The sequence below is a fragment of the Belonocnema kinseyi genome, chromosome 5, assembly GCF_010883055.1.
Source record: "Belonocnema kinseyi isolate 2016_QV_RU_SX_M_011 chromosome 5, B_treatae_v1, whole genome shotgun sequence".
NCBI classification, from domain to species: Eukaryota; Metazoa; Arthropoda; class Insecta; order Hymenoptera; family Cynipidae; genus Belonocnema; species Belonocnema kinseyi.
The window spans coordinates 52274443-52288676 of NC_046661.1; the positions used below are offsets into that span (position 1 = coordinate 52274443).

General features: G+C 28.1%; 1 protein-coding gene across 3 annotated transcripts in view; it reads left to right on the forward strand.

Moving 5' to 3' along the window:
• The first annotated feature begins 3938 nt into the window (after positions 1 to 3938).
• The window catches only part of LOC117172791 (protein arginine N-methyltransferase 3), a 17168-nt gene continuing 6872 nt past the window's right edge, over positions 3939 to 14234 (forward strand). For 2 of the 3 annotated variants that reach the window (XM_033361011.1, XM_033361013.1), the window contains exons 1-5: positions 3939 to 4051; positions 5084 to 5431; positions 8110 to 8279; positions 8551 to 8706; positions 12012 to 12199. In XM_033361011.1, the coding sequence (XP_033216902.1) occupies positions 4039 to 4051; positions 5084 to 5431; positions 8110 to 8279; positions 8551 to 8706; positions 12012 to 12199 (875 nt within the window). In that variant the 5' untranslated portion in view covers positions 3939 to 4038. Of the gene's footprint in view, positions 4052 to 4705; positions 4946 to 5083; positions 5432 to 8109; positions 8280 to 8550; positions 8707 to 12011; positions 12200 to 14234 lie in introns of those variants that run through there. The other variant, XM_033361012.1, reaches the window with a different exon arrangement.

Below are 14234 nucleotides of genomic sequence, written 5' to 3' on the forward strand. Positions count from 1 at the left end.
CCCCGAGCATTTAGCTCACATACTATCTAGTTGTCCAACTCACGCGGGAACGACCTACATTCAAAGGCACAATGCGGCACTAAGTGTGCTTTATTACCATCTGTCACTCCTACGGCATTCACCGTAATATCGCTCCTCTAAATGCTCCTAGGGAAATTGAGTCAATTGTCGAGAATGGGAAGTGCCGCATATACTGGAATTTTATATTCTCGACAATTGTTTCTGTTGCTCACTCGAGGCCTGACATGGTTCTTCTCGACTTCGAGAAGCGAACCATGTTCGTTATTGAATTTTCGGCACCAGCTGACAAAAACATCATAACCAAGGAGAATGAAAAGAAAAAGAGGTATCGAGACCTCATAAGGGAGTTGCAACGATTGTACCCAGAATATTCTGTTAAACTGATCGTCCTTATCATCGGCGCTTTTGGAGGTTCCAAGTTTTCACTTGCTAATGGCCTAAAAAGCATCCCTGCGTGTCAACAATATGCTAGAACACTTGCGGGAAAAATGCAGAAGGCGGTCGTCCTTGGGTCGCTCCGTGTTCTTAGGGTGCACGAGGCTTTTGCTGGATCGTCGTATTGATTCCTTTACAGATTGTAACCATCTATCTCACGGTTGTGAGACGTGGTTGTGGCTGAAATTTTATTGCGATTTCGCTGGAAGCGGGTGCAATTTTTCAGATTAGCACCCGCTCCCGGCGAAATCCTGCGGTTGTCCTTATGACAAATTTTTTATTATATATATATTAATAATGATAATATTTTAATTATGTTATATTATAATAGTCTTATTTATATCTTGATCCGCATTTGAAAGAAATTAAAGAAATTGGCGATTTTGGAATTCATCTCGTTTGGATAAAAACTCAATTATTTGATTGAAAAAATAATTATTTTGTTGAAAATGTAGCTACTAAATTGTTTTATGGAAAATTTATACTTTTTAATTAAAAATTGCAATTTTCGGTTGAATTATCAACTGTAAGTATTTTTGGGAAGCAAAGTCTTTTGTTGTAAATGCAGCTATATTGTTAAAAATTAAAATCATAATTTTTTGGTGGAAAATTCGATTATTCACTTAAAGTTGAACTACGTAGTAAAAAAAATAAATTCTTATGAAGGATTCACAATTATAGTTAAAAAATCAACAATTTGCCTTTAAATTGGGTTAAAAATTTAGCTTTTTTGTAGATAATACTCTTTTTGACTTTGAAATTAAATAAATTCGTTGAAAGTTCATGTATTTTGTTAGAAATTGACCTTGATTGGTACATCTGCTTGGGCTTAAAAGTCGATTAATTCACTAAGAGTTGAACTACTTTGTAAAAAAATACGTTTTTTTACAAGGTTTTTTAATTATGGTTGAAAATTTAACTATTTGGTTGAAAGTTTAACTATTTGATTGAAAACTCATATTTTTCGCTTAAAAAATTCAACTTTTTGTAGATATTTCGTCTGTTTGACTTTAAAATTTAATAATTTCCTCGAAAATTCATGTGTTTTGTTTAAAATTTGTCTTTTTTGTAGATCATTAATTTTCTCGGTCGAAAATTCATCTGATTGGTTGAAAACTTAACAACTTTGTTTAAAATTAATTTTTTTTGTTAAAAATTATTTATCTTTATCTAAAAATGTAACTATTATATGATTGATTAAAAATGAATCGTATACATATATTGGTTAAGTTGGAAAATCGTTTTTTTTTTATAGAACATTAATCTTCTTGGTCAAAAATTCACCCTTTCCCTTGAAAATTTAACAATTTTATTGAAAATTCGTTATTTTTTCTTGTTCAATTCAATTTTTTAGCACAGTTTTAATCTGAAAATTGAACTATTCCATTTTTGGTTGAAACTTTATCCTGTACATTGTATTATTTAAAACACCAATTATTTGGTAGAAAATTAGTTTATTTTGTTAAAAAGTGAACTTTTGGGTTGAAAGTTGATTTATTTTGTTAATTAGGTTTTTTTCCTAAAATTAAAAAAACTGCAAAATAAAAAAATTGCCTTAAAATCGTCCTGATTCTTTTTTTTTTTTAATTTTTAAAATCTTTTCAAATACTCACTTAAAATTAATTTTTCAAAATAAAAAATCATTTTCAATTTCCTTAACAATCACAACAATTTTTGTTATTCTTTTTAAATATTTTACAATTCTCAAAAAGCTTAAGTTTTTTAAATCTGCAAAAATCTACATCGTGTTTCAAATTATTTGAAATAATTTTAAGTTTTAAATTAATTTTGAGTATTTAAAAAAATTAAAATTGTAGCGTTCAAACTTACAATTTAGCTCTTTACAAATTTAACAATTCAAGGGTTTCTATTTCGAACCATTATGTTCAAATTTGTATAGTTTTTAACAGTTGTTTGTAATGGATTGTTTTAAAATGAACAGTACAATATATCTGATAATTAACGAAATTTTCTTTTTTTAATTAAAAAATTTTTAATTGAATGGGTTAAAAATAAGATTTTTTTTAGACTGAAATAATATTTGAAGTTATAATTGAAAATACTTTTATAAACTAATATCTATTAATTCTTTAATTTTGAACGGATTGAGAATCACCTTGTAAAATAAATTATTTTTCAATTTTTAAAACCTTAAATTAAATTTAAAACATTTTATTTTTAAATTATTTCAATTAAAAAAATCATAATCGAAAACAAATAAATAAATTTTCCATCAAATAATTGGTGTTTTAACTAATACAAAGTACAGGATAAAGATTCAACCAAAAATTGAAATGAACAAGAAAAAAAACGAATTTTCAACAAAATTGTTCAATTTTCAAGGGAAAAGGTGAATTTTTTACCAAGAAGATTAATGTTCTGCAAAAAAAACGACTTTCAAACTTAACCAATATATACGATTAATTTTTAATCAATCCTATAATCGTTACATTTTCAGATAAAGATAAATAATTTTTTACAGACAAAATTAATTTTAAACAAAGTTGTTTAATGTTTAACCAATTAGATGAATTTTCGACCAATTACACCATTTTTTGTAATAAACTAAATAAATTTCTAGTTCGAGATGTCCATATTCACAAGAAAAAAGGACTTAACTAAATTATAAAAACAAAACATTTTGTAGCAAGTTAATAGTATATTTTACTGGTCTGCACCAGCTAAGACTTAGCGTAAGAAGTTATTTATTTATTTTTTATTATTCTGAAAGTTCAAAAAACAAAAGAACCGACAAAAAATAGAAAAAAGTTACACTGCATCGTTTTTAGGGTTTCGCAGCTCCGGGCAGAAACCCTTATTGCTTCGGTTGGGTTTCTGTCCGTCGTACTTTTTCCAATGAGAAGGAGGGGAATGTGGGGGTCTAGAGGAGGGACAGTATGGGAAGGAGAGGTTTGGAGTCTTAATAATTTTTTTTAAAGAAAAGAATATAAGAAAATAACTTTTACAATTAAAAAAAATTTTTTTATATTTTTAAAATTGAAATTAAAAAAAATGACTCCTTTTTATGATTCTATTGAGACTTGATTATTTACACCCCCTCGGGGAGGTCAGTTAGAAAAACTGACAATGAGAAAGGTTGTCATAATTTAGAATAACAAGAAAATTCATACACTGAGTAAAGAGCCAGTGTAACCAGTGGAATATGCTACTAAAAATTGTAACTGGGACAACATTTTTTTATTTGTGTTTTTTTATTGTTACATTAGTCAAAATTGTACCTACCAATAGTTCGTCATAAATTTCCAGTTCAATGGAAACTTTTTAAAATTCACAAATTTAAATGAACAGCAGACATTCACTCGACATGCCAAAACATGACATTTTTGTTTAATTTATTTTAAATTTTTAGATGAAAATTTAGATTTCTCAGTTAAAAGTTCACTTTTTAATTTGCCGCCACCGTGTTGTCTGTTTTCTCTAGTTTGATTGGTCGATTGTAATTTTGATACACGTGCTCCAAAGAATGCAATTCTAACCTCAATCAAAGATATTTCAATCCTGCTTCAATTTCAAGCTAAATTCATCTACAATTATTGGAAGTGAATACTAAACATATTCAGTATGACAGAGAAGGGCGAGTACTTTTCGTTAAATTAATTTTTACAATCAAAATGCTTGAAATCCTGTAAAATTGATCTTTCTTTAGTCTAACCTAATTTCTCTCAGTCAGATTTTTTAAGCATTATCTTAAATTTGTTCCTTTTTGGGAAAAATAAATGTTTTGTGGCCTAATTTATTCTTCGTGGGTAAAAAATGTAGGAATTTATTTGTTTTTGTTAATCTTTTCTATTTAGAGATAATTTATTTATTTACAAAATTTATCGAATTTTTTTTCGTATTATAGGTTTTATACTGATATAATTTAGTTCATATGCTTAAATCATTGAATTACAGTTGACAATCTTTACCATGTTTGCGCGTTTAAAATGTAATTAAATTAATATTCAGTCAATACAAATTTAATTTTGCACCAGAATTTGAATTTATACCCAAGTTTAAAAATCTCAAAAATTTATTTTATTTACATTACAAATTATTTAGATCCTCGAAAAAAACTGCATACAACTTTGATTTAATATCAAACATAATATTTATATTTTCAATTTCTTTTAATGTAAAGAAAACCTTTTTCCGAAATGTCTCGGTAAAATTTTCAAGATTATTTTTGTTTTATACCGTTGCAAATTTTATTTATCAAAAACCTGTTATGTCACTGTAGTTCGCAACGTTTATAAATCTCAAAATATAAGAAATTGAGTAACTGGAATATTGTGCGCGTAAAATCAATTTCAACTATTTGAACTTGATTCAAATTTTCTGTAAATCTCCATTTGCTGTGTTTTCTGGACATGTTTGTCACATATTTGTATTAACCTAATTTGTTTTTGTATCCAAATTTTAAGTTTAAAGTTGAAGAGTAGAAAAAGTTGACATTTACCTTCATGATGAAATTGAGAAAAAATTAAAGGTCTATAATCATATAATTATATTATTTCTACGATAATTGAACATCGAAAAATTGATTTGAATTATTTGAAAAAATTATTATATTTTCTTTTATAAACGTTACGAACTTAAGTGACATATATTTTTAATATTGTTACAGTTTGTCCAAGAATCAATTACAACTATGCAATGGATGGTTTAAGCGACAGTGACAGCGGAGAGGATTGGGATGAATTAGAGGAGACACAATTAATCACGTGTCTCTTCTGTACACAAGATTTTAGCGATCGATCGAACGCCTTAAAACACCTGGAAGTCTTTCATGAGTTCAGCCTTCCTAATTTCAAAGCCAAACACGCCCTTGATACCTATTCTTACATCAAACTGATCAATTTTATAAGAAAAAAAAATATCACTTCAAATGATCTCAACAATCTTAGTATTAAATCTTGGGAAAACGATGAATATTTAACTCCCATCATTCCAGACGATGCTTGGCTAATGTTAGGTAACAAATTTAATTATAAATTGAATTAGAAAATTTCTACAAATGTATTGCTTTCTCTCATTAAATTGCAAGAATTTAAAAACAGAAATGAGATGAATTAACGTAATCAATTCACAAGAATCGCTCTTTTTAGTTGTTTTTTTTTTTTTTTCAAATAAATGCTAAACCAGAAAGGGGATAACCATTATGGTGATTCTTATTTATATTTTGTGCAGTTTTTTTACGAATTTCTTTGGTCTCACCCCTCACTTTTGTTCAAATGCCACAACAATCTTCAAATTTGAGCGAAATGGGTTCATGTTCTGGAAAAAGTCAGATTTTTTTAAAATCTTATACTTAAAGGTGATGAAATATAACAAATAATTTCATATTTTACAATGTTCAGAATTCGTCAGAGAATAAGAATCAATCATAAATTTTGATGGTGAATTACTTTAAGCCACTCTTATGTCTCTCCAAAATAATATTCCATAAGTGCCAAATTTGAATTATACGTAATGTAGCGATTTATTCGTGCATGTTTAATTTTTTTTGTAAATCATCATTAATCATTTATTTAAGAATAATGATTCATATTTTAACTAATTTTCAATTATTTAAACAAATTAATTTTTTCAGGTAAGTTGTATGATTAACGTTTTTTGTAGACGTTATTAGTTATTTAATAATTGATAACAATAAAATAATTTGTTTAAATAATTTTACGATTAATAATTGAAAACAAGTTAGTACTTACAAATATTAAAATTGGTCGAAATAAAATGTTATTTTCATACATGAATAAATACGCATTATTTGAATAATTGTGAAATTATTAGAAAAATAATAATTTTATTGTCATCATTCATTAAAGAAATCATAACGTCTGGAAAAGACGTTCATTTCGCGACTTACCTGATACCTGAAAAAATATATTTACACTGTTTAAACAAATTAACATCATCTAAACAATTTTAATTTGTTTATACATTTGAGAGTATTCTTAGAAGACAAAGTAGTACCTCAAAATATTTCAACTTTTTGAAAAATAGCAAAAATAAAATATTTCAAAAACCTACATTGTTTAAACAATTTTAATTTGTATAAATATTTAGAAGTTTTATTACAAAACAAATTAGTTTCACTTAAAGAAGAAGGCTACAGTATGTACACTAGAAATTATGTTTTGGGGTTACTTTCTGAGTATTTTGAAGGAAAAATCAGCACTCTTTTAAAATAATTCAATATTTGCTGCTTTTTTTAGCCATTTATATAATTTTTTTTACGAAACAAGTAATAAGTATAGTTGTCTTTGCTACAAAATTTTAATTTTGTGCCCAAAAAAAGTTTCTAGATGATTAATATTCATTGTCGCTCTCTTACAGATTTTGAAAAATGTGTGAAAAGCACTTTTTTATTTAACGTCTACGCTTTTGGTGCATTTTATATCAATGTTATAAAAAAAGGTTCACAATCTTCCTAGAAATTTAAAGAATAAAAAAGAATATCCCAGCGGAAATTAGTTCTAGAAACTAGATCTCGTAGGACAGAAGTTATCATCTCTCATAGCACTGAGAGGTAGAATTAATTTTCTTTTTTGTAGGTTGGAAGAAGATTTCATTTACTTTAATTCATCTTTATACAGTACTAATGTAGGATGTACATATTGGACAAGATATTCTATGAAATAAAAAATGTAACATATTATTCATCAGAAACTCACTTCAAAACGCCCTAATGTGTGAACTATTTAAACTAGATCATTCTTTTCTTTTTTGAAATCATTGGGAAATTTGTGAACATTGTTTTTGTTATAGCTTTTACATAAAATCCAAAAGCATGGAATTTTATTAGAACTCATGTCTTTAGAAGTCAATACATATTCTTCATAAATACTTTAAAATTTTCATACAGATTTCAATGATTTCACAAATAGTTTCAAGTTTTCACCAAGATTTCAACTTTTTCCAAAAAGATTTCAAATATTTTCAAAGATTTCTAAGATTTCGCGAAGACTTGTAACAGATTTTAAGAGTGACCAACCCATCGATTCAGAGCCTTATATAACGAACAGATGTAATGCTTAAAATTTTTTATTTCTGTACTGAACTTTCAAGATTGCACTATTTCAAATTGTAAACGTTTTGGAATTGTCCGATTTCAAATCTTACCTTATACTTTTAAAAATGTAACCATTTTTAATTTGTAAACTATCAAAATTTGCATTTGAAATTGAAGCATTCTAAATTCAACAATTGATTCCTTATTATCAAACCCAAAATTATGGCAAATGTAATTTAGGTGGCCTAGATAATTGACAAAACTTGATCATACGTTCCTGTAATTCAAATTGAACTTGAAAAATTTTGAATGTTTCAAATTATAGGCGTTTAAATTTGAAAAATTTGAAATATACACATAAAACGTTAAACGTTTTCCAATAAAGACTGGACGAAAGTGGCCAATTTAAAATTCATATCTTTGAAAATTAGGCAATTTTCAACTTTCTACGTAAAGAATTCAATATTTTTTAAGTAAAATGTTCAAATGTGAAGCATTCGAGATTCAATTCTTTCCAATTTCACTGTTCAGATTGAATCGAAACAATTGAAAGAGTTTTCATTTCAATAATATATGCCTATGGACATTATTAAGAATTAAATTAATTAAATACACAATTGTTTTTTATTTTATTGTAGACATAGAAGAGTTGGAGGAAAAAACCACAAGACCGGTTGCCTATCCAGTGAATTCCGAAAATGGTTGTGTTACACTCTCGGAAATTCATTTCGCTGAACTCCAAAGGACCATCCAGTCCCTGAAAGCACAATTAGAACAAAGAGAATTAGCTTGTCTTTCGGCCAAACAGGTATTAAGTTCAATCCGACTACTTCTCTAAAAAATTATTCCAAATTAGGATTGCTTTCCAGATCAGAAAGGTCGAGAAAGCGGAATCGAGTTTAAAGTCAGAAATACTTTGAAATAAAAATATAATTTAAACTTAAACTAAATTTTAAAGAAAAAGCACTTTTAATTTAAAGTAGATCAGATATCAATTGTCTCGAATTTTACGTTGAAAATTAAATTGCTTTTATATTTGAAGTATTTGATATAGTTGCAATTTACATGTGTTATTTTAGCAAATAGATGAAATGAGAGAACACGCACACCGACTCGTTTTGGATGACGATACTCCAGAATCGAAGGAAAGATGTGTGAAAAGTGTCTCTTCCGAGGTCGATAAAGGATATTTTAATACCTACAGTCACTTTGCGATTCATCATGAAATGTTGACGGTACGTAAATCTAATTAAAATATGAATTAGTTATGGGTGAAAGAAAAAAAACTACAGTATTGATTGTACAAAACAAATTTCCAGTAAAAAAGAGCCAGTAATAGGTGTGTCGTTTTTAAATTTTGTTATTAACATTCAAAATATTAATTGATTGAAATCGAAAATCACTGTTTAGAGGATGCCACTAATATTTAGTATGGCAAATAAAAAATCTGTCTTTGATTAAAATAGGTAAATTGAATATCTGGTTTAAAAATGGTTAAGCAATAACATTTCAAAACAAAACTTCCTTTTAATTTTGTATTAGTTTTTTAATTAATTAAAAAGGTATCTCCCCAGTCTCTCCCTCCCACCGACCGCTTATTTAGGGACTGATGCACCTACTTAGTTATAATCAAAACGGCAATAGTTTAATTTAGTTCTTGACGTGGTCGTGGTAGTTTGAAGGATTCTTGAATAGAAGTTCTTGATCTAATGCTGGGAGTATTCAAGTGAATCATTTTTCATCCAATAAATCAACAATAAACCAATATTGTTATTAATAATCTAATTATTACAAATAATAAACTGGTGCCTTGTATGGAATATATATCTATGAATTCGCTTTAAATAATCGGCCTTTCCTGAAAAGGCTTGAATTCGGAAATTATTTACACTTTAGAACAATAAAAATATTAAAAATAAATTATTTATATTTTCAGAGTCTTATCTTCGTTAAATATGATACATATCGAGTTTATTTTTTTATTTTTTGTTTTAGACACGTGCGTTGAATAAATAATTATATGGAAACAAAAATTGATAAACATCCTTAATAAGTTTTAAAAAAATTTAATGCTGATCATTTCTAAAAAAAAAAAGCCCGAGCCAAACCACTGTACACCCTGACACCGCTTAGTCAATTCGCGGAGGGACTATGCAGACTACCTAGTTCCTCTTAGTCCTAGTATGTATATATATTTATATATATTCAGTTATTTAAAGGGGCATTTTTATTTTTTAATGTATAATTAATGAAAGTGGGTAGTTCGTCATTCATTAAAAATTTCTTGAAACTTTCAATTTCAATGAAAATGGGCGATGTCAGTGCGCTGGCGTGCAATACATTTCTTAGCGGCTGCGTGGCACGACTGAGCAGACATATACCTTTAGAAAAGCTGAAAAAAACATAACAAAATTCAATTCGAGGAAAGGTGGTTTGAGCACGAATAATTATTTTATATACGAATGGAATTTTCTCCAAGGCAATGTTCGTTAGCGAAAAAATACGAGAAACCAACATTATTGAGCCCCGAAAGCCCCGAAAAAACTCTATATGTCCTTCTGATATCTGCGAAAATTTTCTACTCTAGGCAAAAGAGTCTCCAGGTAATTGTGTTAACTGAAAATGAATTTATTTCTAATTCATAACTAAATTATCTACAGAATTATTCCTAGTTTCACCCTGAGAGAATATACAAGCGTCAATAAATGCAACAATCTATTTCTGCAGAGGTTAAGAAACCATTTCCAAGCTCTGGATTAATAGTTTTGTGAAAGGTGCAGCATCAGTCTCCAGGTGGCTAGAAAAAAAAAAAAAACAGTTTCTGACAACATTTGAATTTAAATTATAGAAATAATGAATTTTTAATTTAAAGTGCAGACACCAGTGTTGCAGACATTTAAAAATTCACGGATTGAATACTAGAATTATTTTAAAAATATAAGGAAATTGCCTGGAAAACGAAAAGACTAAACAATAATTCATATAAATGAATCCTTAATAATTGATAACGGTTTTTGATTTCTTTAAAAATGTATTGTTTCAATTCTACTTTTTTATTCAAATATATATAAATATAAACAAAATTCTTAACAATTTGGACGTCCTATATTGCAACTGAAAAACGATCGTAATATAAGGAATATTTTTAATCCAAAGGATAAAAAGTTATAAATGAAAAAGTATTGAGTTAATGAAATTGAACAATTTTGAACTGAATCCTACAAGATTCTAGAATTTCATTTTTCATTAAAAATCTTATTTGTATAAATTTAGAAATTAAACCTTACAAAATTGTAGAATTGAAGAAATAAAGCCCTAACAGTTGAATGATCATTAATTAAAAATACTAATAATTTAATAATAATATTAGCTTGAAAGTATAAAATAGCAAAACGATTTTTAATTGAAAACTTTTAAATTTTAATGAATTAAAATTTTATAATTGGACAATTCAAAACTGAAAACATTGGAAATGTACAAATTTCTAATTAAAATTGATCAAAATTGAATAATTTGGAAGGAAAAGCTTTCCAAATGCAATTTGGAAATCAAAGCCTTAATAGCTGAAATAGTTTTAAATTAAAAACGAGAAAAATGTAATAATTACAGAACAAAAATTAAAAAATCGACAATATTAAATTGAAACTGTTGGGAATGGAACAATATTGACTTAAAAGTTATAAACAACTGAATAATTTAAATTTTAAGGTAGGTCCAAGTTGAACAAAACGAAAGGCTTAATAATTCAACGATTATTAATTTAAAAATTGATCGTTTTTTATTGAATCTTTATAAATTAAGAAAATTTCAAGAAGAATCTATTTCTGTATATGTTAAAAACCATTTTCAAGCCTCTGAATAGATTTGTGACAGGTACAGCAAAATAAACTTCAATCATTTTCAAAACGTTATCAATTTGATAATAATTTTGGATTGTAGTTATTAATTTGGAACGATTTTAATTTTAACGTTCCGAATTGAACAATTTTATATTAAAAGATATAAAAATTTAATCATTTGTAAGGGAACGTGTTCAAAAATGTACAACGTAAACATCGAAGTCTTAATAATTAAATCATTTTAAACGGAAAGCGTTTCACGTTAAACATTTAATACTAGCAATTTTAGATTGAAGTTTAAAATTTTTTTAATTGGACATTTGTTAATCATAGTGTTTAAAATTAAAAAATTTAATTAAATAAGTTTTGCGTGGAATCCTATTTCCAGCTCTTAACGTTTCATAATTCCAAATTTGTATTGTAAACGTTTAAAATTATAAATTATTTTGAATGTAAAGTTTTAGGAATGATAAATTCCTAAGTCAAGATTCAAAATAATTAGCCATTTAAGATTCAACAATATTTGTGTCTAGGTGGCTTAAATTAATTAAAAGCTTAAAAGCGTTTCCTAACAAAATTTTAGTTGAATTTCGGTTATCGGGTATTATTTTTGTATCTTTACATATGCACCACCAAATAATTAGGGATGAATTGTACACATATGGCATAGAAAAATAATATACAATATTTTGCTTCAATAGGACAAAATACGGACCGAAAGCTATCGAGACGCTTTATTGATGAATTCACACATATTTAATGATTGCGTGATGCTGGACGTTGGTTGTGGAACTGGAATTCTTTCTATGTTCGCTGCGAAATCTGGTTGTCGAAAAGTCATCAGCATCGATCAGTCTGACATAATTTATCATGCCATGGATATTGTTAGGTTTGTTTTAATTACTCAAGTACATTATATAAGGTGTCTACCCTACTAGAAAACCCTGGAATTGGCAGACAAAAGTAGATTAATATTGTTCTGAATTTAACTATTGTGTTGAATATTAGTTTTTTTTGCTTGAACTTAATTTTTTAAACTGAAAATTTAACTATTCTATTTTTTGTTGACAATTGATCGCTTTTAGTTGAAATATCATTCTTATTTTATAAATTCAACTGTTTTTGATTAAACATCAAATTTGTTTGTTTGAAATGTCAACTATACACTGTAAAAAGTTTCATGTAATTTTACCACAAAGATCATAGGACATAAAAATACCAGCGATTACTGTGGGAAATTTACCAAAATTAGGTAGAAGTAACACGATAGTGTAAAATCGCGCACAGGAGGTAAAAAGCAGTTTTGAAAGAATGGAATTTTATATTCGCCTTGTGAAATTCCAGTGACGCTATAAACCGCCGCATGTAAAATGATGCGCATGCGCAATGACAGGCCCGGATATTTTGAATCGTATAATGTATGTTTAAATTAAATCGAATCGGAAGAATAATAAGATATATGAATAAAAGGAGTCATTTTTTTATTTAGCAGAAAACATTAAACTTTTTGTTTGGTTTGCTGTTCCAAAAAAATACGCATCAAACTTATAAGGTTATGATCAATGGGGCGAAATAGGCGCATCCTAATTTCTAACAACTGCAGTCTGAACAGCCACAACCTTCCAAATTATTTTTTTCGCAAGCATGCCAAACATGCGAACAAACTTTTTTCATGTAAAACACATTGCACTTGCCTTTCTGATGCGCTCAACCCATCACAATCCACGATTATCCGAATGCCGTCAAAATTTTGCACAATCTTGCACTGAATTTACTCGCAGGTTATCGATTATAATAGAAGATCAAAACATGGACGCGCAACGACATCAAGCGTTCAACAGCGGAATTACAAGGATTATGCAATTTTACATCGCTGCTGTAAAACGTATTACACTCCGCGTGCGAAATTACTCTAATCGTTAGGAGCTTACATAAACCTTGTGAAATTACATTTTTATTTCAGTTACACTTTAGTGTAAAATTCCCACAACGAACACTGGTATTTTTATGTCCTGTGATTGTTGTGGGAAAATTACACGTTCATTATAAATTTCATTCATTTATGGTAAAATTCCTTTAATAACCCAGTGGGCACAAAGTGTGGCGACGTCTTTACGACATCTTTACGAAAACTTTACGACATCCTACATCCATGTCGTTAAGGTGTCTTTACGATATCGTAAATAAGTCGTATGATCGGACGATGTCAACGATATCGCAAAGACTCCGAAACGACATGGACATAGGATGTCGTAAATATGTCGTAACGATGTCGTAAAGACGTCGACAAATTTCGTGCCCACTGAGAATCACTGTCAATTTACAAGAAACGTGTAATTTTCCCACAACAATCATAGGAAAAAGTTACAGAACGAAATGTAATTTTCAGCAATATTTTGTACAGTGTTCTATATTTTTCTTTCAGAATTAATCTTTTTCGGAATGAAGATTTAATCACTTGCTTAAAAGTTAAACTCTTTTGCCAAAGAATATTTTTTTTTTGTCGAAGATTTATTATTTTAATTGGAAATTCATCGCTTTGGTTAAAAAATGACCTGTTTTTTTTAAATTCGTTTTCATTTGGCTGAATGTTTTTTTACTACTGAAAGTTTAACTTTCAGTTTTTAAATCTGCACTATTTGGTTGAAAATGGTTTTTTTTTAAATTTGATTGTCTTAACTGAAAATGAAAATATTCTATCATTTTAGGTTGTAAAATTATTATTTTTTAGTTAAAAATTCGACTTTTTTGGTAGAAATCAATCTTTTGCGTTGGAAAACTAATGTTTTTGTTGAAAATTAAATTATCATAGTTAAATATTGAGTGGGACGATGGTCGTGGGGGCTAAAGCGCAGGCTTTGGACCCACTCCTTCGGCTTGCGGGTTCGATTCCCGCCTCGCACTCTGGAAGAGTCTCGGTGGCC